Genomic DNA, 21,331 nt, shown 5'->3' with positions numbered 1-21,331 from the left:
AAATAATAATAATAATAAAAAAATAAGGGTCTATGTATAAAAACTTAGCCAGAAATTCTACTTCAAATACTTTATCCTAAGCAAATCATAGGATAAGTGAACAAAGATGTTTGCACAATATTATTGTGTGGTTTATAATGGTGAAAAATCCAATACAACTTAAGTGCTATCAGTGAGTAACTGGTTGAATGAAAGCTGGAAAGTTCATGAAATGGAATTGTAGGCAGTCATCAAAAATAAGCATGTGGACCTATGTTTAGTTGTATGAAAGATGTCCACAAAATATTCATACCAAAAGAGTAGAGTTCAAAGAACTAAAATAAACAATGTGTTGTTCTATGTCTGTACATAGAAAAACTCTATTATACACCAAAATTTTAATAATAGTTATTTTGAGGTAGATTATGGGTAATATCCTTCTACTTATTTGTACAGTTCTGCACTATCTGAATCTTTTGCAATGATCATTATAACCAGAAAAAAGAAAAACCAACTCTGAAGAAGGAGAGAATGAGAAGAATGAGGAGAAGAAAAGGGAGGAACGGTGAAAGGGAGGGAAAGCCATTTTCTGGGAGTTTTACCCTTGCTTCAGTTGCTTTTTTTGTCTTCTGAGGCTACGTTGTAAAAACTTTCTTCTCTTTCAGTTTTCTACTTTCCTCTTAATCCAATTGGAGAGGCTCTTAAGCAATGTATATTTAATCTAAAATCTTGTAATTTAGGGAAAAAATGATAAATCAATCCATGATCTTGATTTTGCCCTAGGAGAAAATGCAGTTCGATGGGATTACCAGCCACACAAAACACCTGTAAGTCAAAATATGACAGAATATTTATTATCTCAAACTGTTTGCTGTTCTACTTTAGCAAAACCTTTCCTAATGGGAAGGTTGAGAAGGACATGGAGGCCACTTTTTTCTTTTTCTAGATACCATATGTAATGCTTATTTGTGCCCCTTGAAGAATTGTTTTCATTTGGTTGAGCTTTAGTGTAATGCCTTCAGCTAAAAGTTGGAGACCTTCTTCATTCATTCATTCAACAAATATTTATCGAAGCCTCTCCTGTGCCAGGTGCTGTTCTGGAATATTGGGACCTATCAGTGTCCAGCTTTCCTGGAAATTGCTTTATATCCTTCTAAGAAACAGCCATATAAAGGTAGCTATTGGTGAGGCTATCTGTTACTTTATTCAGTATCCCATAGAGAAGTTTCTTTAAGACATGAGAACTGGAAACATAGTTGAGGAATTCATGTATACTTTACTCATAAGCAAATAAAGGAAAGTTTATTTATTTGTTTGGGTTACCAGGAAGTTTAGTCTATTGTTGGCTCAACTTGAGGAATTGTGTAAGATTTTACGTCCATCCTATTCTAATACAAACTTTTCCTCCTTTCAGAACTCTTTATCTTCCTATTTCATCTGTATTTTCACTGGCCTTGCTCTGTAAAAATTTGAGTTGTTTCACTGTATTCTGGAGTATTTGTGAACTGCTCAAAATCTGAAATACCTTATGGTACTAGAGGAACAAAATAACACCATGAGGAAACAGACAAATCCAGAATATGGTGCATTTTTCAAGACAACTGACCTTGTCTCTTCAGAAAGCCAATATTAAGAAAAACTAAAACATGGAAGGGACTATTCTAGTTTGACAAATGGGGGAAAAACAATCAAATGCAGTAAGTGAGCCATGATTGGATCCTGGTTCAAAAGAACATATCTGCTATAAAAGATGATTTTTGAGGAAAGCTGAGCAAATTTGGATATGGTACGGGTAATAGATATTAGCAAGATTGTTAATTTTCTCAAGACCTGATAATAGTATTATGACTATGAAATAGAATGTTCTTATCTTTAGAGGTGCATACTGCAACATGTTTGGGTGGTGTGTCTTGTCTGCAACTTTGGGATGATTCTGCAAAAAAAAAAGTTTTACAAACATTTATATACAGATAAAGCATATACGGCAAAATGTTAATTGTTGAATTGTTGAGTCTGGGTATTGGGTACTATTGTTGAATTATAGTGGATACTGTAATATTCTTTCACATATTCTGTATATTTGGAAATTTTTATAATAAAAACTTGGAAAAATTAAATTACATATGAATGACTTATTCACCTCTTTTTTCTTCTAGTACTCTATAAGTGTTTGAGTGAAAAGATCTTGTGATATAGCGAAAGGGGAAAGGGGCAATTCCAAGAAGAATCTGATCAGCAGTCTTAAGTTCCAGGATAACTAAGATTATTCATAAATTAGGTATCTAAAAGATCAATTCTGAGCGAGACTGGCTTCACTGGAGGTGGAAGCTAGAATACAGAGTATTGAGAAGTGAGGGCCGAGAGGGTAGACCACTTTTTCAATAAATCCCAGGCTTGTTGTTATATTTGCCGGTGTTACTATGACATCACTGGAGATCTGGAGCTACTCCAGCTCCAGATCTCATTCGAACTCTCGCGATACTAGAGCCTGGTGGAGCGCGAAATGCGGTGGGAGGGGCTGGAAAGAGATCGACTGACTTCCGGCCAGGCCGTTGTCTGGGTGGCGCGGTCGAGTCATCGTTGGGCCTCGCCGCTTCCATCTCCCTTCCCTCCCCCCCCGCCCCGGCGCGGGGGGTCGACCAGCCAAGTGGGGCGGGAGGCGACTCGGACCTTCCTCTTCATTTCGTTCTGGCCTGCTGCCCGGCTACCCTCTCTGGGTCCTTGGGACCCGCGAGGCCCGGTCTGAGGGGCCGGGGCCTACGTGGGCCCGCCGTCGGGCCCCATGAGGCATAGCCTGACCAAACTGCTGGCGGCCTCGGGCAGCGACTCCCCAACCCGCAGCGAGAGCCCGGCGCCGGTCGCGACCTGCTCGCTGCCCCCGGACTTGACCCGGGCGGCAGCGGAGGACGAGGGGACGGCGGCGGCCGGGTCTCCCGGCCGCAAACAGCCGCGCGGCGACGAGGGCGAGTCGGACGCCGGGAGGGGGGGCCGCGGCGTCGTGGCCGCGCGCGCGCCCTCGCCCGAGGAGATGGAGGAGGAGGCTATCGCCAGCGTCCCCGGGGAGGAGACGGAGGACATGGACTTTCTGTCCGGCCTGGAACTGGCGGATCTGCTGGACCCCCGGCAACCAGACTGGCATCTGGAGCCCGGGCTCAACTCGCCCGGGCCTCTCTCCTCGTCCGGCGGAGGCTCGGATAGCGGCGGCCTGTGGAGAGGGGACGACGACGACGAGGCCGCGGCTGCCGAGATGCAGCGCTTTTCTGACCTGCTGCAGAGGCTGTTAAACGGCATCGGAGGCTGCAGCAGCGGCAGTGACAGTGTCGGCGGCGAAAAGAGGCGGAGAAAGTCCCCGGGAGGAGGCGGCGGCAGCAGCGGCAACGATAACAACCAGGCGGCGACAAAGAGTCCCCGGAAGGCGGCGGCGGCTGCTGCCCGTCTCAATCGGCTGAAGAAGAAGGAGTACGTGATGGGGCTGGAGAGTCGAGTACGGGGTCTGGCAGCCGAGAACCAGGAGCTGCGGGCCGAGAATCGGGAGCTGGGCAAGCGCGTACAAGCACTGCAGGAGGAGAGTCGCTACCTACGGGCCGTCTTAGCCAACGAGACCGGACTGGCTCGCTTGCTGAGCCGGCTGAGCGGCGTGGGACTGCGGCTGACCACCTCGCTCTTCAGAGACTCGCCCGCCGGTGACCATGACTACGCTCTGCCCGTGGGAAAGCAGCAGCAGGACCTGCTGGAAGAGGACGACTCAGCCGGAGGAGTGTGTCTTCATGTGGACAAGGATAAGGTGTCGGTGGAGTTCTGCTCGGCGTGCGCCCGGAAGGCGTCGTCTTCTCTTAAAATGTAGGGTCAAGTAATCTGCTCTTTATCCGCGTTTACCCCTTTCAACTCCCTTACACCATGTAAAACACCTTAGTGGGACATCTTCACTGGACACATTTCAGAGGAGGAAAAAAAAGTAATATTGAATCTTTAAGTGTTTAGCTAAAAGCATGAATGTGACACTGTAACCAACTCCTAATGATAACATGTCACTATTAAATCTCTCTGACAGTTTCTTTTTTAGGTGATTTCCTTCCTGCCAGGCTCCGTTGTAGGGGTTACAGAACAGTCGTTCCCGCCTCACAACCTGGTAAGGATCCATCTCTTCACGTAACGCTCATGCTCTGCTGCTTAGTCTACTTTAATGGGCAACATCTCAATTTGTGTGCGTGTGTGTGATTTTTTTTTCTTTTCTTTTTTGGAAGGTGGGAGGGGAATCTAATTTGGGCCCTGTCCACCCTGGAAACAGACTTGTGCTGGTCAATATTGTATTCAAGTTGCTTCTTCTGGTTGAAATAGCTGTTAATGTGTCCCCTTGTTCAGACTTGCGTGTACCTAGCTCTTCTGTCCCCAGTGTGGACATGGCCTTGGATGACATCGGTTCCAACTGTACACTGAAAGCTGCTAATAGAGATACAGTTTGGAGAAAGTGACACAGGTGAAGTTGAATGGAAGTTCCGAGTTGTACAAGGTGCAAATTGGAATTCCAATTTTAGAGCAACTTTTCAGAGGTTGACAATAAGTACTTGGGGCATACACAAATGTGATAGTTATTTTGTGGAGATGACAGAAATCTCTTAAATATTCAAGAATGCCTTTTAGTTTTCATAGATCTAGATATACAATCTATTCAGATTAATAGATTTTTATATCTCACCATTAGAGAAGTTGGAAATTAACATGCATATCAGACTCCTGTGTTAGTTACTTAAAGGAAGAATAAGAATGGTTAATGAAATGTTTCTTTGAGGACCAGCACAGTGATTTACCCTATCACTGAGTATGAATAAATTGTTGAACACCTTTATTTTTGTTGTATTAAAATTTTAGGTTAAATTTATGTATGATTAGATATTGAAGGTTATGAAATGTGAATGAAAACGTGTAAAGTGAGGCTTCACAAAGAATCTTATTCTCCATATTTCAAGGGTATTTGTCCTATTTAAAAAAGTAAGTTTTAAAATTGAGTGACTTAATGACACGATTGACACTTTTTCCAAAGTTGGGACATAGTCTTCCTTTGAAGTACTCTATTATCTGTTGTCCAGTTGTATAGATTGAGTCACAGTGTCTTTCAGTGTAAGAGACATTAAGAAATTCTTTGTGAAACATCACTGTTTGATAAAGTATATACGTATTTAGCATCCTTGTTTTTCTTTGTGCTAAAGTGGATACAGCTGTTGGGGCAGAAGAGACGGGACCAGCTGCTGGCCACATTTCCTGCTTTATTTTAAAAGGTAGTATAAGAAATGAGGAAAAAGAGGTAATATCAGGGCTTCTGCTTTTATTTTAAAATGTTCATAATTAAAAAGTATTTTCCAGCAGTCCAAAGATGTAAGTTATCTTACATATAAAATGTTTTATTTTGTTGTTATTTGGTTATGAAAATGGAATCTTGTTCTTGCAGAACTGTAAATGTTTTGTTGCTAGATAATACACTTTTGAGACCTAACTTGGTCTCTGGTTTCCAGTGCATTACAGCATATTTTGTAAAATCATCTACTGCACTTGAGCATGAATGGATAGTAGCCAAACTCACAACCTGGAGTGATGAACCTGCTTATACCTAAGTGCAGGAGCAAGCCCCTCACAATGCAGCTGCATGGATTTTTAGTGCCTACTGAATTATATATATAAATATATATAAAAACCAAAAGTAGTTGGAAAAGTTATTTGAAATGACTAATTTGTGCTATCTTTATGGAATATGTTAAATGTAGCTTTTTGAAACAGAAGCCTTGAATTGAAAGTTAATTAATACTTGAACATTTTGTATATATTTCTTTGTATATAATTTTGTGCAGTACCAATGACAAAAATATGGTGTCATAATAAAACCAGGTTTGTTGATCTTTCAGTCATGGGCTCAAATAATTTATTCATCTCTAACATGACATTAGAAAATAATGGATGAAAATAGGAAAAATGATTGTTGTTAATGCTGTGGGTCTTAAAAGGTTCTGGAGGCAGTAAGTGCGTTTTTCTAAAAATTATACCATTCCCTTGGAATATTTTCTTCCTAATGTCAATGATTTTCCTGCATTATTTGAAGTTTGGGGCTGGGGAGAAACAGTAGTCAAAGCTTTCTGAGTTGGGATGCTTTGACATTCCAAGTATAGATTTTTAGAATGTCATTTTATAAATGGCAGTTTTTGGAAATACTTGATTAAGAACTTTTGAAAATGGAGATTAGTATCGACTATTTTAAAAGCTGCTTTGTTAGGTTGCTTCTGTTTTAACTGTCTTTTCTTAGTTTCCATTTCATTCTCTTTTTTTTCTAATTTTGGTAAATTAGTGATTTTGTCATTTTTTGCATCAACGTCATGGTCTTGTTTTTACATGGTATTGCATGTATTTAGGACCTATCTAACAGGGGCTTTAAATAAATTTGGTCATATTTATGTGTAAACACATTTTACTGTAAATGTTTGGGTTTCTGAATTTACAACAGATATGTTTATTTCAGTATGTAGTAAACAATATCTTAAAGTGTCCTATTCACTACTTGTTAATTAAAAAAGTTATGATTAATATGAAACTGTTGTCTTACTATTTTTAGAAAATTGTGTTCTGAATGATTAGTAGTTGGATAAAGGAGATTTCTGGAATATAATATGGATTTAGAAGTTTTCAGGTTTGGCTCTATTTACTGTAATGGATGAAAGCAATTTAGTGTTTGGGGAATCTTTTAAAAAAAAATTTTTTTTTCCTAATTGTGCCTCTGTGGCAAAATGATACAGCAAGTACTAGAGTAAAGATGTAGCTTTTAATGTTTGTCTTCCGATGGTGACAGGAATTTATACATTAATTGAACTAACACATCATATTGACTTAATGTTTCTGCGCTTCCTTGACCAAACCTAACTAAAAAGTCCACGTTTGTTAAAATGTAGTCACACCTCTGATATAATCCGACAAAAAGTGTTCGAAATATTTAAAATATTTGTGCATTTGATAATCACTAAATTAATCTCTCTCTCTTCTCTTTAAACAGCTTAGCAGTGTCTGCAAAAACGAATCTTTTCCTACAACCTGTTAACTGACTGGACTGATGGTAACAAAGTAATTGTGGGAGCCATGTCGGTCAAAAATTTGGCATCTGCTGAAAAAAATGAATGCCATTTTCAAGTTCCCAAATTACTTCTATACTGATTTCACTTTCCAGAAATGGAGATATGAAAAGATTCTCTGGAATCCTTGAAAGACTTAATAGAAATACATGAGACAAAGTTAATTTTGGAACAAAATTATACTTTTTTTTGTCTTTCATGGGAGTGATACTCAGTTCTTTGCATACCTTTTAAAAATTGTAACCATTGGAGAAGAGAATGATAGTATTTCATCAAGGAATATTAGATTCTTTACATAATCAAGCGCACATTCTGTGGAATTAGATTTAGTGGAGTAGAATTACATAAACAGGCCATCAGTGATCACAGGCATATCATGAGTTTGTATTTATTTCCTGGAACATGAGAACTAATCTGAAGTACAGACAGACGTTGCTGAGTAGAATATAAAAGTTAATGTAAAGTCTTTAAAGAGTAGTCTTTTTAAATAGATGCATTGCTTTGTCTGTATATCTTTGAAAAATTGATTATGATTAAATGTGTGGGTAGTTAATTGCGATTCAGGGTAATGCCAAGATGTGTGGATTCTGAGGTTTTTGGCTTCTTGAGCTTTCTCTGAGGACTTATTAAAAATATTTTGAGGTTTCTAATGAATGGTATACTAGTTTCTACTGTTTTATATTAAAATTTCTCTAGTATGTAAGGGCTTTAGTATTCTGGATGATGGGAGTGGCTTTTTTCATGGAATATGGTTGTTTTACTTAATTGAAACATTTTTCCAGTTCATTACAAGTGTGAAAAAACACTCAAAACTCTGGTTGTTTTATTTCATTTTTGTTGGATTATGTTAATACAATTATTTCACCTGGTCTAGACTGAGTCATTTTATCTTACTGACTCATTTGGGAAGTGTGCAGATGATAGAAGTGGGAGGGGGTAGGAGATAGGCTCTTGTTTTCTTTCCAGAACGATTCATCATAATAATTATAGTTTGGTTATTGTATGGTGATATAAAAAATTTATTAAATCCACTCAGTTTCTTGTAAGTGTATTCAGTGTCTGATGCCAGGCAGCAAAGAGCATTCCCAGTGGCTTATGCTTATGTGATAGATGGATGCTCCTACAGTATGAACAGTACAGCTGGTTGTATTGTAACCAAAATCAGGTAGGCATCAACACTATTTGGTGACTGTAACTACCGCTTTGATAGAATAGAGTGGATAATTCACTGATAATGAGTCATTACCTTTTAAAGTATGTGATTACCTAGTTCAGTATTTTGGAGGTATGCTTTTAAGCTAAACAATCTTATGACTATTTAAGGTTGAATAGGTAGTAAAATATTTTCAAGTGTTTAGTTTTTTTTCCCCAGGCTATCAATACAAAATTTTGAGACCTCCCCAAATGGTTATATTTTTATATTTTACTGTACTGTTTTTTGTTGAGAAACCAGGTAGTTACCATTTAAGCCAGGGATCACAAAGGGGAGGTCCTCCATTAGAAACTTGTAAAGTGTTTGTTTGGCCAGCACAGTATTTTTTACATATTTGAACTTGAATACCTCAATACTCTCTCTGCTGGTCACTCCCTATTGTCTTATAATACCAGACTGAGCTCAGAGCTCTGACCTAGACTGCAAGTGGTCATTTACATGCAGTTTTAAAGTGCAGAAAAATTAAACTGGAGATAATTTAAATTTTATTCAGAAAGTAAATTACTTTATCGTTAGCAACAAATCATGTAATATTAGAGGAAAAATATTTTTTAAAGATAAAGGTTAAAAGAAAGTTGCCCTGTTCATTGCTTTGGTTACTTATAGTGTTTTTATTCTTAGTTTTTTACCTTTCCCCAATTTGTACATTCAGGATTTTTTAGTTAGCCTTTTTTCCCACTTTTTAAAAAGAAACGAGGTCACAGTGGGCTTTCATAATTTTTTTTGTAGTTTTTGTTTGGCCATGCCATGTGGCTTGTGGGATCTTACTTCCTGAACCAGGGAGTGAACCCGGGCCCTTTGCAGTGAAAGTGTGGAGTCCTAACCACTGGACCGCCAGGGAATTCCCAATTTTTTGTAGTTTTGTTGACCCAAAATTTGTTGAAATTCATCTTTTGCTCAATTTTCAGTTAATCTAATTTAAAAATCTGGTCACTTGGTGTTTTGAACATTCGTGTAGCTGTTAATATGTACGGATTTGAATTTTATTGGTGGCCCAACTTCCTTTAAAATGTGCCATCAAATTCTGTTTCCTTTTTACCCACTGAGGTCAAACCCCTCTGGCTTCTAATGTACCATAGTCTGGGGTTTACAAATTAACATCCTAATTTAAGTACAGTATAACATGAACCTTCTTTTTTAAAGCCAAATAACTACACAGAATAAATTTTGAAAGACAGGTTTAAATAGTTTGTTTACTGTGACAGAATTGAAATAAACTATTTTCCTGACTGAGGCAGTGTTCTTTAGGTCTTAGCTAAAAATGACTGTTTCCTTAAATTGTAATGCAGATCACAGCAGGTTCACACAGATTTGCCCCCTGACCAAAAATTTTGGTAAAGTAGATTTGTAGCAACAGGTTTAAAGTAACATGTTCTTTGGCTTATGTTGCCCATTTCTACTAACTGGGAAGATGATTTAAGAAAAATATGGTAGAGGACAGATGTTAGAAATCGTTTTTGGTTGCAGAAACTATTGTAAATTTTTGTGTGTTTATAGATGGTGATATGCTAGGGAGTAAGTACAGTGGGAGTGTTTCAGGATAAGTAAGGAAACAATTTGCGCTAAATTATCCATTTAGTAATATCAGTGGGTTTTGAATTATCTAAGTTCATTACACCATTCTCTCTTTTTAAAGGAGTCTAATTCAGTAATTTGGGTTTCTTATTTTTGAAGTCAGGAATTTTAATTTTTTTTTTTTACTGTGATAAGTAGAACTCTGCTTTAAATAAAAATGACAGCACATGCATAAAATGTATAATTTTGGGCCACACAGCTTTATCATGGTATTTTAGCTTGTGAAATAAAGATTTTTTTTTTCCCCTTTTATATATGTTTTTCCTAGTTGTAAAGGTAAAGCATATTCATTTCAGAAAGCTAGGATTATCCAGAAAGGAATCAGAATGAAAAGAAAAATCAGCCTTAATTTTATAACCCAGAGAATATCCACAGTAAAATACAGATTCTTTTGTCTGATAATTGGGATCATTTTTTTAATCAAACATAGTTTGATAGGGAATTTTTTTTTATAATGTTTCTACTTGGTTTTGACTTGGTGTTTCGTTTTTGTTTTTTTTTTTTGACCTTGCCACGTGGCTTGCGTGATTCTAGTTCCCCGACCAGGGATTGAACTTGCGCCCTCAGCAGTGAAAGTGTGGGGTCCTAACCACTGGACTGCCAGGGAATGCCCTTGTATTTTATTAATTGAATTTAAAATTTTTGGCTGCACTGCTTTCTTCAAGGGACACTGAAAGCCTGTCCCACTCTCAGAGCTGCCTTTTTTAGGTGACAGGCTAAATCCTTTCATATAATTTTAAGTAGCATAAGATTATTTAACAGATATATCACTATATTTGAAAAGAATAGTTAAGATGCTTGTGAATGTGGTCTTGGATGACACAAATATTGTTTGGTATGACTGGCTTGTTTCATAAGGAAGTGTTGGTCTAGCTCTGCATTGTGTAATACTGAGGCTGTTATCCACATGTGGCTAAACAATTTAAATTAATTAAAATAAAAGATTCAGTTATTCAGGTGCACTAGTCAAATTTTGGGTGCTCAGTAGCCACATATGGCTAGTGCTAACATATTATCAGTCATATATAAAATATTTCCTCATCATCACAGAAAGGTTTGTTGGCCAATGCTGATTTAGATGCTGTTACATGAGAAAATGGTTTCAAGAACTGAGATGAAAACTTTTAGGAAGGGAAACACAATAGATCATTTCAAAAATTTAAGTGATCTATCTTAGGAATTGAGGAATAGACCTAGGATATTTCAAAAAACAAAACCGAAACAATAGGAAGAATATGGCTACCTCAAATTTGAGTGCCTGATGACAGGTGCTACGTTAGGTCAACTTACATATACGATACCAATCTTGAGTGAGGTTACTGATGAGGAAACTCAGGGCCAGAGAGATCAGTTAACTTGCTTAGCATCATACAGCCAAAAAAAATGGCTCAGGTCTATGTGCTTCTAAAGAATTATACCACACTAGATGAAAGCTTCAAAGATAGAATTTGCCTTAATCTTATAAGAGTATAGCTTTCCAATGATATAAATAAGATGACTTTTGAAGTAGGTAACTATCATTAGGACAGCTCAAGCTGAGCCTGAATAATCATCTGTGAAGAATACTGGGAATTGATCCCTCTGTAAGGAATGTTTTTAAATATGTTTTAAGATTCTATGAAAGAATAATACCTATGGAAACAGTGAATTGAGAAAATGAAGTGTAACATTTCTGTAGTGTATTGATACTCCCCACCCTGGCCCCTGCCATTTTCATTCCTGTTTGGATTCTTTATGAGGTTTTCAGTGAAAACTCCTGTGTGGTTTTTTCCCTGTATTACAGACCAAACTGCCTAATGTAAAGGAGTAGAGCAAGCAATGTGGGAGAGACGGTATTGGGAACACTAGAGACTTAGGCTCTTGTCTGAGTGGGTAGTGTTGAACAATTTATTCAGCCTTTTGTTGTAGATCCCAGAATTGTACCTCATGTGATAAATTACAAGTCTTATTTATTCATACTTAGATGCAGGTTATTTTTAGTTTTATTTTTGTGTACAGATTTGCTTAACCATCACTGAATTTCTAGGTCAGGTTCAGGTAACTGAAGAGCCTTTATAAGTAGTTTATATTGTCTAGACCCAAGGTATGCTGCAAACCCAGTCTGGAGCAAAATAGGAAATAACATCTTGCTAAAGACAGGCTTAGAAATCCTGATCCAGTAACTTAAGATGTTTCCTTTCTCGGGTAGCAGGGCTGAGTTATACCTGTAAGAAAACATTGAGACAGTTCACTAGAAGAGACAGTTGTATCAAGTGGCAAATCTGTGTACAGTACATATTAATTCCAGAAGTCTTAAAACTAGCTTAGGTAAAGACTGAGGTAATGCTATTCTCTTCAATGTCTTTTAGTCATAAACACTGCCCTTTTGTTTTCTTTTGTTCTTTTCTCCGTTTCACCTCTGGAAGCTCATATAGTATAGATTGCTTGGTACAAGAGTTCATCAGAGAATAACTGAATTATTTTGGCTTATAGCAAGACATTTTCTGGTGGAATTTTTTTTAGAGGAAGTACTCAAACCCTAAGAACATTATGCATATAATGTACCTTTCATGCTAGTCACAGTACTTTTTACAGCTTTGTAGCTAGTATTCAATATATAAAGTTAAGAACCTGAACTACACACCCAAGAGGTAGTGTGATAAATTTCTGGAAGTGTTTTCAAATTCTTGAGAAGTATTCTTTGATTACCCAGAAAAAACAAGTCTTGTTAACTCTTTCAAGTCAAACAGGTAACATTGCCTTAAAAATAGAAAATGTACTTGCTGTTTTAAAGTCTGCATTTTTCTAGGCAATCATTTATATATATTAAAGTTTTTCGATAATTAAGGAAAGCAGTCCTACCTGGCTGCTAGGCCACCATTCACAGGGATAGCCAAGAAAACAGGGTACAGGCCACCAAAAACAAGACCCACCAATCCACCACGTGTTATGGTACAGGTTTCACAATGTAAATCACCTAGGAAATAAATTAGTTCAGCAAATGGATAGTGAAGCAAACATTTAAAGAATGCAAGGTCCCCTTATATGTATCACAGATACTCAATTTTCAGGCAGTAATACAGCAAATGCATTTCTACAAGGCATGTTAAAAGGTATAATTACACATATGGATAATCTAAAACAGCCAGGAATAACTGATAAAACCATCTTAGGAAAAATACCCTAATTTGTTTTGAACTTGAATATAATACTCAGTTTGCACTGCTTCTAGCTTTTTGCACATGTATTCGCAAACCTGAGCTAATATTTTTGTCTTTAAGAAACTTTTTAAACCCATGGGAAATTTAACAATTTGATTTATCTTACATTTTTACATTATACAGTGTGATTTTATTTTTATAAAATTGTTTATTCATTTCCAGATTAGTACAAGGTATTAAAAATAGAAAGCTAAGCTAACCTATGTTTTCACTCATTCTGTTCAGTTTATTGTGCAGTAAGTTTCCCTGCACGTAAAAAGTCTTTCCAGGGGCTTCCCTGGTGGCGCAGTGGTTGAGAGTCCGCCTGCTGAGGCAGGGGACACGGGCTCGTGCCCCGGTCTGGGAGGATCCCACGTGCCGCGGAGCGGCTGCCGCCCGTGAGCCATGGCCGCTGGGCCTGCGCGTCAGGAGCCTGTGCTCCGCAATGGGAGAGGCCACAGCAGTGAGAGGCCCGCGTAATGCAAAAAAAAAAAAAAAGTCTTTCCACACTGATCTTGGGGATTCAAGCAAATACTCATCTAATTTAAACAAATCTGAAGTAGCACTTACGAGAATTTAAATGGACTGCCTCCCTACTACCACCTGTGGTAATAATTTTTTTTTAAATTATTAATCAGAAATTCTTTCATAATTTAGCTATACTTGGAGTACTCAGCAAATATGGTGAACTGTCCAAAGGAAATCAAGTCTCCATGTATTTGATAACTATTGCACATATACACATTTAGTGCTTTTAGAGATTTGGTGATTTTTATGGGAACAAGATAGAGTCTTGTTCCCATAAAAATTTTTTTCCCCTTAAGAAAATTCTATAATTTTTTAAAAATTAAGGCAGTCAGCATTTAAAAAAAAATAAAGTTTCCAAATATTTCTTACTAAACACTGTGGGAGAGATAAGTTAGATAAAGGAAAGTATTTAGAATTACTGTGTATATATTTTACTTGTTTGGTAGACCATGCTAATCTGAATGAATTGCTGCTTTACATAGGCTAGCAAGGTTCAGTCTTATCCAAGCAGTGACTGTATTACAGCATATAGCCAATTGCTATGATTATTTAAGGATTAATGTAAGGTGCAAATAATGTACATATACCGAAGCAAACTTGCTGCTGACAGTGAAATAGAATTTACCTGTATTCAAAGGTAAACTTACAAAACCTTTGTAAGATACGTGTGCCGTCAAAAATGGGATCACTGCCATCGGTAAGCCAGCAGCTACACGAGCCTGTGTCACATGTAGGATGCGTCGAAAGAGACTATTTGCTATTAGGCCACAGAGGGCAGCATTAAGTCCAATATATGTTGATCCATTTTCAAGCAGATTCCTGAGTCGGTGAGAAAAAACAGTAACTTTTTGGCTGTATTGCGTGTGTAAGCTCTCCAACAATTCTGGCATATGTTACAGAACTTATCAGGACTTTAGGATTAACAGGATCCAACATTTATATCTTATAGCTCCATAAAACAAAAACCTTTAGAAATCATTATGTTTTACATATAGATTTTTATTCTAAAAGGCTTTGAATATGGTCAACACGTTAAGGATACAGTGATACATTTAGTTTTGCTAAATGTATTGTGGAATTTTGCAAAGAATATTGGTATGGAAATTCCACACCCCCCCGCCCCCCCCCCCCCCGGGCCAAGTATACAGCAGGGAAGAGCTTCTGAAGAGTCTGACTTGGATGCCTCTCTAGGCTCCCACAATACCCAATACTTACTTCTGTAGCAAAACACATTATAAGGTGGCACTAGCTTATCACAGATTTAACTGTCAGGCTTCCCAACTAGTCTGTAAACAACTTGAAGACAGTGGATACAAAGATATAAATATCTTGGTTTCAACAGCACCTGGCACATAGAAAGCATTCAATAAGGTGAAATTGATGTTTCCTTTTACTCTTCCTTGAAGCATTAGAGTCAGGATTAGGGGGGTGGAGCAGTACTAACATTTAAGGGATACTCTATGCTAGGTACTTTATAAGAACTCATTGAAATAAGAATAAATTGATGTTTTGGGATAGTAAGTGGTAGAACTGGTTTTTAAGGAAGGCATGTATGAAATTTAAAATGCATGTTCTATGCATTCTTTAGTTTTGGGGAAAAAAACTAAAACTGCTGAATATTGAAAGTATCCAATTCAAAGCTTCAGCGTATCACTTAACTTCTTTACCATCTGCTTTGCTTCCTATAACACAGGGGTCAACCTCTTAATTTTCTCATTACTCTCTTAATTAGCCAAACTAGCCACACACACTATCCCCTCTAACTTCGATGATTAACACTCAACTTAAGACAGGTTTTCTAGGAATTCCTAATTGAGCTTTCTACATTGTGTAAGGTACTACTTTTCTTACCTGTCACTTTGCAATCACAATGGTACTTGTCATTCAGTCATTGAGCACTTATTGCATGCTGCAGACTTGGTGATGAAGGCACAAAAAATTACCTTCAGTGTTTTCATAGTTTATTATTGGAGAATGAAAGATACATAAACTTGATATATTGGGTTGGCCAAAAAGTTCGTTCGGATTTTTCCATGAAAAACCCAAACGTTTTGCTCAACCCAATATAACAAAAGTGTATTGAAATGGTAATGTTAGCCAAGTACAAAGGAGGCAGTTTAGAAACTTAGGGTACATAAGACAATATTTAAATTGTGATGAGGGCCTAGAGAGCTACCAAACAACGAAACACATGCATGTGAAAAGGCCTGTGTATTGTGGGAGCTGAGGGAATGGGAAATGAGCACTTCCTCTAAAATATTTTTATTTTATCTTCATAACAATACTGTGAAATATGTATTTTTAGTCATAGGAACAAATGCTCAGGTAAATAATTTGCCCATATATATTATATATGAATTATAATTATTATATACATTGTAATATGTTGATATATTAATGTTAAATATTATTAAAAATTACATAAGTAAGTACCTAAATATAACAAGGAGTGTAACTGGAATCTGAATAGCAATGTTTGCTGTCTCCCAACCAGATTTTAATTTCCTGTGGCTTAAAGTCACATTGTTAATAATTCAATACAAAATTGTTACTATCTAGCAGCCCCATTGCCAGTCAGTGTTCCCAAAAAGTGCCTGTACAATTAGAAACGTGAACTCAAGGTTTTTTGGCAAGATAATACCCATAAAATAACTAGATCCATGAACTAACACATGAAATATAAGACCAGAAATAACAAGTGGCAGTGAAGTAGATGGCACATGAAATTCTGTAGATTAGAAAGTGAAGTGTTTGATACTAAAGTTTCATACACTTAAGAACTTTTCAAATAACTATTAAAACATATCTAAATTGGTAATGCAAGAAATGAGGATTCAAACTTAGGAGAACCAGGATAGATAAAATAGAAGCAGAGGAAAATAGCGAACAAGGCAAAGATGAGATGCTGTCATCTGCCCTGTTTAGGTGCCACTGTTCGAAAGCAGTTTATTCCAAATTAAAGCTTACTTTGCAGTTCCAGATTAATTCCCCATTGATTATTATTTCTAATTTGGTGAAAGTCCCAGTAACACAGCCTGCTTGCTTCTCTTCAAGGCTGTCACATCTCTATTCTTCCTGGCTTTCCCTACCTTACTGCTTAAAAAGTTTCTGTTTACCTCTGGAAAACAATAACAAAAATGATGTACAGTGTGTGTTTGTGGTGGGGGGAGAGGGAGGTTGGATATACATCTTATTACTGCCCTTGGTTTATGGGTTCTCCCGTGTTGAGCTGGTATCAGCAAGATTGGAATTTGTGCAAGATAGTAAGGTTATACTTCCAAAATGTATTTCAAATCCATCCTTTTTTCACTTCAACTGCCACCACCACTCACCAGGATTACTATGCCAGTTTTCCTACTGCTCTTCTTCCTTTTCTCGCCTACCTTAAATGTACTTTCCAAAAAGCAACTGTAATGTTCTTTGGAAATGTTAGCTGGATCATTCCCTGCTTAAAACTCCTCCTGTTCCTTCAACCTTATGCCCACTTCCCTTGTACTTTAGTAACACTGGTTCCTCAAATATGACAAACTCGTTGCTGTCCTGTGGCCTAGGCATATGCCATTCCTTCCTCCTCCCCAGGCTGACTCTTCTTCATCCTTTTTGGTCTCATATTTTCAGTTTAAATGGAATGTTAGAAAGGCTGCCTGAAGAACATTTTGTGGGAGTTCACTCAGCGTTGTCTTCAAAGATCAGTATGTTTCCTATATAAATTTAATAATATCTTAAAGATCTTTTAGCCATGATCCCATTTCTCTGACATTCCTTGTCTAGCTATGTGTGTTACATGGCACTCTCTTAGACTGGTTAAGTGTAGTGATAGAAATGAATTGAGAAAGAAGACAGTTTAAAAGCTATTTTAAAGGTTTGTTATTTAAATTAGTCCATAAATATATACATCTGCCTATACTCTAAGCCAAATGAAAAACTGGGAGCACTATCAGATGTCCAAAGAAATGAATTTTAGCCTTGACTTAAAGGAAAATGGCTAATCTCTCTGAGCCTTGGTTTTCTCATCAATGTAAGAAAAAAAACTCAATTTCCTGACATTCTATGTTTGTTTATATTCAAACCAAAGAAATTTGAGATGAATTGATGAAAATCCACCTGATAAAAGAATTTTTTAATTAAGAAGGGATCTTACCTTTCTGCTTCTGGAAGTTGGTTAATTTTTCTGGTTATGATTTCAATTAAGTTCTTGTTGACAGTATCATCTGGTTTATGATTTTCCATCTTGAGCCTTAAATTAAAATGTCATTTTTCAATAATGTGTATCTATAGAAAAACAGCAAAAGAGCTTATAAAAAGCCTTTGGAAGACCATAAATATTTAATTTTAAAAGAAGTAGCCATAGCTTTATTTCATAATCTGAAAAATTAATGCATTAGACACCCCCCCAAAACCCCCCACAATTCTATGAAATAGAAACCAGAACATGGAAGACAACACATAAAGCTTATAGGAAATACAGAATATCTTTGTAACCCTTAAAAATATTGTAAATTTGCAAACAGCACTAACCATAAAACACATAAAGCTAATATTAAACTAATATTAACCAATTAAAATGAACTTGTGTTCATTTACAGATACCATAAAGATAAGCCAGTTGGGGAGAAAATGTTTGCAATATAACTGACAAAGGAGTAGTTGGTACCCAGAATATGTAAAGTATTGAATAGTACAAATCAATAAGAAAAAGGCAACCAACCCAATAGAAAAACTGACAAAAGGTTTGAACAGGCACTTCACAGAGAGGAAAGTCAAACCGACAATAAATATGAAAATATGCTTAACCACTATAATCAGGAAAACAGAAATTAAATTTCAATTACTGGCAAGAATGTGGGGTAACTGAAACTCATGTGCTGCTGGTGGAAGCATAGGTACAACCACTTTGGAAAAGAATTTGGTACTTAACAAGTACAAGACACATACACCCAGCAATTTCACATCTAGGTATACCCTAGAGCAGAGGTCACCAAACTTCTCTAAAGGGCCAGATGGTAAATATCTTAGGCTTTGCGGGTCACATAATGGTCTTTTGTCGAATACTTGAAAAAAACTTAAAAAATATAAAAATCATTTTGGCTGTCTGTAAAGAAACAAGCGATAGGCTTCGTCTGGCCCACAGGCAGGTAGTTTATTGATCTCTGCGCTAGTTGAGGTGAATAAAAGATTAAGGGAATGGGTGAATGATGAATTTTAGCCTGAAGATACAGCTCATTAAGATTTCAGGGTAGCAGAGTTAAGAAAATCAAAAAGTTCAGAAAGAACAGACAACATGACTCTGAAATTTAATTTTTTTGGTTCACTGTTCATTTGCTACAAGATTAATTTATAACACTAATTTAACAAATATTTACTGGGTAGCCATTAGATGGCTTGGAAAATGTTCAGTACACTGAATTTCATATCCCTAAACTTAAAATTAACGTAAGTAGTACAATGCAGGCTTAGAAATTTACGTCTGGGTTTCCCCGGACTCAAACTTTTTGAGGGCCTTGGTTACAATAACGTTAAGATCTCTGCCCTACAGGAACTTAGAATAATTTTACGTTGTGGGGTTGGGGGTGTGGTGGAGAGAGATAAAAACAGTAATCAAATTCAGTATATATAAAATGTATAGTGTATATGTCTGAAATACTGTTACATCAGAAAGTCCAGCCTAATGCTATCACTAGTTTTCTGTTCTATGCTCTGCATATTGGTGAGGTTCCTGGTTTTGTGAACTAGCCATTTCTAAAGAAAGGTGTCGCTATTAAAAGTCACCCTTAATTCGGTAAAAGTTCTGATCTGGCAGCCCGCAGTAGGCCATTGTATCCCGGTTATTAATAATAAATCCCTATCAAAGACAATGCCACGTTTAAATATTACAAACGTTTCAAAAGGCTTTTGCATTAGCTATCTCACATCACTCAAGATAGCTCCCGAGATAGACAAATGAGGAAAGTGGGGCCTCTGAAAATTAAATTAGGCCAAGGTCACCCTGTAAATTGGCAGTAAACGCGGTATTAAATTCAAGCACAGGCTTTTGTTTTTTGCCCCCTGTAGGCTTAATTTAAATATAAGATCTTTTTTTCTAGGGTGGAAAGTGTAGGGACCGTCGGTGCGGTAGAACCGACTCCCCTCCTCCCCTTGCGACTCAGTCCCGGGATCTCATTACCACGCTGTGCTTCTCTTGATACTCGCCTTTTACTGCACCCCTTTACCCGGAATGCTGCTATCTTACGCTCTCCTCCCAGCAGTCACTGCCTCCTCCGACCTCCATCAGCCACGCGAGTGCTCACTCCAAGCTGCGCTCGAGTCGCCCGGGCGCAGCCATTTTGGCTGACACGTGACACGGCCCGAGGCGGGCACTGGGTCGCTGCCGCGCCGCTGATTGGGCTTCCAGGACCGAGGTTGAGCTCAAGGGCCTTCTAGCAGTGGGAGGTGCTGTGTCGCGCAGCAATGAGGTTTGGAGACCGCGGAGGATACTGGTTACAACTTACCCACGCCTCAGGATAGAGACTGCAGAAATTGTGAAATTTCCGGATGAAAACTGAGTGATCTTAAACCTGCCCCATTCGTTGAAAATCTACCTTAGGTATGGTACTTAAAACTTCCTGGCCAATACATTATACTTCGTGTATTGACCAGGGATATATAAAAACTGCACAACCCTTGGCATACGAGATAGGTACTCAGTTAAAAAGTCTAAAAGTACCTGAGATTTCTTTGCTCCATCGATATTATATTCTCCCTTGGACCTTGAGCTCCTTGTGCCATGTTACGATTTGGTTGTGCCACCATAATCTGAGCACCTCAACAGCAAGCAGGAGCTTGTTTTTTTCTGAGGATCTGTGGGACCCTGTAGAGTATTGCTTATAAAAGGAGGATTAGGTGAATGAGACGAAAGAAAAACTGTTTAGAGAGCAAAGGAGTCTTGTGGCTCCGTCAGGACAATTGAGAATCAAAGTCTTGGACCAAACCTCTGAAGACCTCTGTTTCAGGTCTCCCCTTTGCAGCCTCTTTCCTCACTTATAAAGCAGGAGGGGAAACAGTCTCACTGATTATTTTGTAAAGTTGTGAGGATCCTATAAAAGCTCTTACCAAGGTTGCTTGGAAAATCATTGAGCTTTATCTAGGGAGAAAGTGGTATTCAAGATAAAGGCGGTGGTGGTGGTGGTGGTGGGGGTGGTGGTGGTGGTGGGGGTGGTGGTGGTGGTGGTGGTGGTGGTGGGGGGGGCTTCCCTGGTGGCGCAGTGGTTGAGAGTCTGCCTGCCGATGCAGGGAACACGGGTTCGTGCCCCGGTCCGGGAAGATTCCACATGCCGCGAAGCGGCTGGGCCCGTGAGCCATGGCCGCTGAGCCTGCGCGTCCGGAGCCTGTGCTCCGCAACAGGAGAGGCCACAACAGTGAGAGGCCCGCGTACCGCAAAAAAAAAAAAAAAAAAAAGATAAAGGGGGAAAACTTCATAGAAGAGGTGAGCAGGAGAAGACTCCGCTACCCCAACTCCTTCGCTGAGTGAGATTTATCTGATGTCAAAATCGTGGCTTGTCAACGAACCAGAAAATAAAAACAGGTCCTCGTATTCTGAGGTGGAAAGTCAGCGTACATCCCAATCGGAAAGTTTCCGAGGTAAATGAGGAGAAAGTTTTGGAAAACCAGCTTTTTGGATTCTAACGTGTGTGTGTGTGTGTGTGTGTATGTGTGAGAATATCTTTTCCCCCCTAACACTCCATTTTATACTCTTATTCCAATTTAATTTT

At 38.1% G+C, this 21,331-nt stretch overlaps 2 protein-coding genes across 7 annotated transcripts; one reads left to right on the top strand and one right to left on the bottom strand.

The window, feature by feature from the left end:
- Window positions 1-2,531: 2,531 nt before the first annotated feature.
- CREBZF (CREB/ATF bZIP transcription factor) lies at window positions 2,532-7,738 on the top strand. 5 transcript variants are annotated; one of them, XM_081241323.1, is made up of 4 exons: window positions 2,532-3,819; window positions 4,031-4,108; window positions 5,187-5,255; window positions 7,013-7,738. In XM_081241323.1, the coding sequence occupies exons 1-2, from the start codon at window positions 2,762-2,764 to the stop codon at window positions 4,044-4,046; spliced, it is 1,074 nt and encodes a 357-aa protein (XP_081097449.1). In that variant the 5' UTR covers window positions 2,532-2,761; the 3' UTR covers window positions 4,047-4,108; window positions 5,187-5,255; window positions 7,013-7,738. The 5 variants fall into 5 exon arrangements, with proteins under 5 accessions (XP_081097449.1, XP_081097447.1, XP_081097446.1 ...); XM_081241321.1 differs by having other exon boundaries at window positions 4,031-5,255; XM_081241320.1 differs by lacking the exon at window positions 7,013-7,738 and having other exon boundaries at window positions 4,342-7,005.
- Window positions 7,739-11,465: 3,727 nt separating this feature from the next.
- TMEM126A (transmembrane protein 126A) lies at window positions 11,466-19,960 on the bottom strand. Of its 2 annotated transcripts, none has more exons than XM_081239732.1 (5): window positions 17,725-17,818; window positions 15,435-15,499; window positions 14,209-14,402; window positions 12,718-12,832; window positions 11,466-12,080 (listed from the first exon to the last, which is right to left on the bottom strand). In XM_081239732.1, the coding sequence occupies exons 3-5, from the start codon at window positions 14,276-14,278 to the stop codon at window positions 11,888-11,890; spliced, it is 378 nt and encodes a 125-aa protein (XP_081095858.1). In that variant the 5' UTR covers window positions 14,279-14,402; window positions 15,435-15,499; window positions 17,725-17,818; the 3' UTR covers window positions 11,466-11,887. The 2 variants fall into 2 exon arrangements, with proteins under 2 accessions (XP_081095858.1, XP_081095857.1); XM_081239731.1 differs by lacking the exon at window positions 15,435-15,499 and adding an exon at window positions 19,773-19,960 and having other exon boundaries at window positions 11,474-12,080; window positions 17,725-17,820.
- Between the last annotated feature and the right edge of the window lie 1,371 nt (window positions 19,961-21,331).

This window comes from Mesoplodon bidens (genome assembly GCF_964165515.1).
Source record: "Mesoplodon bidens genome assembly, chromosome: 7".
NCBI lineage: Eukaryota > Metazoa > Chordata > Mammalia > Artiodactyla > Ziphiidae > Mesoplodon > Mesoplodon bidens.
This window is presented reverse-complemented; position numbering and strand designations above follow the sequence as displayed.